Below are 4,211 nucleotides of genomic sequence, written 5' to 3' on the forward strand. Positions count from 1 at the left end.
TAGGTGATTGATATTGATGAGCAATAAAACAACTGATCTACTGCCAACGGAGAAAAACATTGCAAGCACATCCAAAAACTCATCTGCAATGAAGATTATAAGGGTGCCCACTCTGACCACCTTCCCACCCTCACCAGAGAGGTGACCCTGCTCCTGGCAACCACTTCCACGCAAAGGCCACAGAAGAGCACCTCCTCCCCCTAACCCCTCAAAAATCTCTACAAATATCTTACAAAACCTTTACTCTTTATTCTTCCAATAGTTTCCTTCCTCCTTTTCTTTCCTTCCACTCTCCTTTTTCCTCCTTCTTTCTTTCCCTCCTACCTGCTTTTCTTTCTTCCTAAAATCCACACACACACACACACACACACACACACACCTCCCAGATCATCCCTACTCCACCAGAACTCTGTCGCAGGCAAGACGGAATCAAGCACAGGCGGCTGGCCCGCGCTTTAGCAAGCACCATCTGGCACCTGCGATTCATCGCCACTTTCCATCCGCCCAGAGGTGAGAGGGGCAGAAGGCAAAGGACGCGCGCGCAGAGATGGTGTGACCCAGTTCTTCGGCAACTTTCAGCTGATCGCAACCCCTCCCCCAACCGAAACTCTTTAATCATCCATCAAGCCAGAAAAGTACAGTCACTTCTGCCTCGTCTTTGGAGTTGGAAAAGAGGCGAAGCAAGGAAAGCAAGGAAAGGAGGTTCGCCCCTTTGCTTCCCCCATTGCCAAACGGCCGCGGCGCAGAGCCGCGGTGCGGCCGGAAGGGGCCGCTGTTCGCTCAGAGCAGCCACGCCGCTGCTGCCGCCGCCGCCGCACCTCCCACGGCCCCACTGGCCCAGCCCCGCCAAGTTCCAACAGCCCCCAGTCGAGCGAGCGCCGGGAACCAGCACCGCCCCGGCAGGAGCAGACGGCGCTCAGACCAGCCGAGCTGCGGCGTGCGTCGGAAAGGCTCCTGGGAAAGTCCCACGACCCGGGGACTTTGGAAAGGAGAGAGCGAGCAGCCCCGGCGCGCGCAAATCTGCAAGTGAGCGCTCCGCTCCCTACCATTCCTCTCGCATCCCTAGCGCCTTCCCACCCCTCGGACCCGCGCCTCCCCGGGCGCTCGCCGGCTCCCGCGATGAATCCAGCGCTGGACAACCAGACCGATGTGGCGGGCCTGCTCCTGGCCAACAGCAGCGAGGCGCTGGAGCGCGCCGTGCGCTGCTGCACCCAGGCGTCGGTGGTGACCGACGACGGCTTCGCCGAGGGCGGCCCGGACGAGCGCAGCCTGTACATCATGCGCGTGGTACAGATCGCCGTCATGTGTGTGCTCTCGCTCACCGTGGTCTTTGGCATCTTCTTCCTTGGCTGCAACCTCCTCATCAAGTCCGAGGGCATGATCAACTTCCTGGTGAAAGACCGGAGACCGTCTAAGGAGGTGGAGGCGGTGGTCGTGGGGCCCTACTGACCGGCCCTCCCACCTCCGCGACAGCCACCCCAACGCCTCCCCACCGAGCCAGCCCGGCCGCGCCCCTCACCATCCGAGACTGGGCGAAGCAAACCTGTCGGAGTCAATTATTTCTCTCGACTTTCGCCTTTCGGGATGAAGCGACCCGTTTCTCACTGGCCCTCTGAAAGCCCCTATTCCTGGCAGTAGGAGGAGAGCGCCCTGACTGGACTCAGCAGCAAGTGGCAAGAAGAGGGCAATTAGGGCGCAGAACTTTGGAAGCTGCCGGTAGCGTGGGATGCGGGGAGACCGACCGGGTCGACGGCCCTCCTCCACCGCAGGTGGGCCAAGCTCTCGGGGCAGGTGGAGAGGGCGGGCAGGGGAGAGACCCAGCGGCACCGATTGCCTGGTGGCCCGAAAAGTGACCGGTGTATACGCCACGCAACAGAACTAATGGGGACACACAAATCAGTGTCAGGATTCGCGCCCATTCTCTCCCGCTCCTCTCAGCCCCTGGCGGGAGAGACTATAAATACCTTTGATTGATTGTAACGTGCCGTTTTAAGGGATTTTGTGTTTGTTTGCTTGAATACAAATATTTGATAAGTCCTTTGTTGCCCTAGTGGCCTGTTTGCTTGCCTGGGGTTAGAGTTTTGTTGTCGTGGGAGAAGGGGTAGAGGGAGGGGGAGCCTGCGAATGTGAACTGGGTGATTTGTTTCTTTTATTGAATTTGCAACGGGGGGGGGGGGGCGTGGGAGGTTAGGGTGCGGGGGTGGGGAGGTGGTTAACGCCCTAGCTAGTGCCGGGGCGAAGACTTGGAATAGAACTTGTAGCTCGTGACTGCACGGTTTACGCCACAAAAGTGCTCTTGACATTCATGACACAGTTTTGAGTTTTTTCTTTCTTTCTTTTTTTTTTTTTTTTCGTATTTAACATTTCCTTAATAAACGCAACATATAAGTGTTTTGTTCCTGGCTTCCTGGTGGTCATTCTGGGCTCTGGGCGGAAGGGAATGCGTGGTGGTGAGGAGTCAGGTTACAGGCCCAGGGAATTCGCTTTGGAGAGCTGCAATTCAACTCGTGGATCCCGAGGAGGGACGAGGGTGTGGGCAAGACGGAGAGGCCTAGGGACTAGTCAGACGTGGCCAAGCCTCAGGCACAGGAGCCATGCTGGAGGCAGCATCCTTTGTTTTCTCTAACAGTTAATATTTTATGTTTCATTTAGGCTCAGCTCTCTGAGCCAGGACAGACAACAGGAGGCCCCCGCGGGGAAGATGACACTTCCGTGCAGGGCTCCAGTGAGAACACAGGGTTACACCGCTAATGAAGGGAAGAGATGGTTTGGCCAGCCTTCAGGGAGGGCGTCTTGCCCCTGACCAACGTCAGCAAGAGGGCGTCGGGATGCTGCCGAAGAATCAATAAATAATTAATGAATAAATGTGAGGAAAAGTAGCTGCTAAAGTATATAATGAGGCTAAGTCTCCCTGAGGTAAAACACTGTTACTAAAACATGGCATGCATTGTCTTTGCCATATTACATTTTCTAGGGAAAAGGCCTGGTTAAAAGGGGAACTCGATCTGCTTTTTTAAATTTGGAGTTCCCAACCCCAGGCCAGATAAAAAGGTTCAGAGGAGTTAGCCAAGGTCCTGAAGTCCTGTGGGGGGTGAGTATTACAACCCAAACTGGGAAGGATGGGCTGGAGTGGAACTACAGATGGTGGGAGGCACATTTAGGACTTAGAAATTGAACAGTGATGGAAAGAAGAGCCTAGAAAACGGTGAATGTGAAAGTAACCCATACAATACAAGAACTTCAAGCCCAAACTTGATAAGAGGGTTAGAGCAGCTTGTATTCACGCTTGGGGGTTAGGATCCTAAATATTTTCAAAAATATAAAGGATCCTCTACTATACTATAGCAATGCAAGACTTCACAACAGCAGATACAAGACTGACTAAAATTCAATAAAAATAATGTGTCCCATTTACTCAGGAAGAAGCACAACTGGTGGAAACATGTCCATTGAGTCAAAGATGGGGATCTAAAGGCTTGAGTGTCCTTTAACATCCTATCCCTATTAAGTGTGGATTTCACTCTCAAATCTTGCCAGGAATTATGACTTCAAATGGTTTTTTGAATGCTGGTAGGTTGCAGGCTTGCAAAAAAGGATTGGGAAGTTTTGCCTGCTGTTCCTGTCTTTGCAGCTGGTAAGAGTTTGTTTATTTGTTTTGTTTTTGTTTTTGTTTTTTGTATCTGGGGAGGGGAGCAGAGTCAACACGTAGTTAAGGGTGAGTCATGGAAGACAGTTTACTTTTGCTAATGGATAGGACAGGAAATGGAGGCTTTTTATTTTAGTAGACAGTTTCTGTGGCACCAAGTTAATCTGCTGCCTCCATGTTTCAAAGAGAGAAACAAAACACAGCAACCCGTTCACGCTGGGACAAACCAGACGTTTAAAATTAAACTCGGGTTTCTTTCGTGGCTGCCACATCTGCTGAGGGTTCCGTATTCCTACAAATTTATTAGCCCATCAGTGAATTCAGTGCTCTGGTGGAAATCGATTTGGAATCAAAAACTAATCAGCCAGAGTTTTTAGGAATCCTGCTACGTGTTCTGCTGTGCAAGGAGCATGCTTCTAGCGAGTTTCAGACAGAAAGGTTTCACACCTACGGGTCCATTTTTGCTTGTTTGTATAGAACAGACATTTCCATTGAAAGCCCAAGTCCTGAAAATTGAAAAAGGGGCCTGCCCAAGCTATTCTGTTCCTACCATCTCCCCTAGCAA

General features: G+C 52.1%; 1 protein-coding gene across 1 annotated transcript; it reads left to right on the forward strand.

Moving 5' to 3' along the window:
- The first annotated feature begins 692 nt into the window (after positions 1 to 692).
- Positions 693 to 2,037, forward strand: RPRM (reprimo, TP53 dependent G2 arrest mediator homolog). Its single transcript, XM_019456631.2, has one exon. It carries the CDS (start codon positions 1,120 to 1,122, stop codon positions 1,447 to 1,449), a length of 330 nt encoding a protein of 109 aa, XP_019312176.2. The 5' UTR covers positions 693 to 1,119; the 3' UTR covers positions 1,450 to 2,037.
- Positions 2,038 to 4,211: the final 2,174 nt, after the last annotated feature.

This window comes from Panthera pardus, unplaced genomic scaffold, assembly GCF_024362965.1.
Source record: "Panthera pardus isolate Hobbes unplaced genomic scaffold, ASM2436296v1 HiC_scaffold_10, whole genome shotgun sequence".
NCBI classification, from domain to species: domain Eukaryota; kingdom Metazoa; phylum Chordata; class Mammalia; order Carnivora; family Felidae; genus Panthera; species Panthera pardus.

Excerpts from the sequence above, each read along its gene's own strand:
- RPRM (XM_019456631.2), top strand. The coding sequence starts at position 1,120 with ATGAATCCAGCGCTGGACAACCAGACCGATGTGGCGGGCCTGCTCCTG.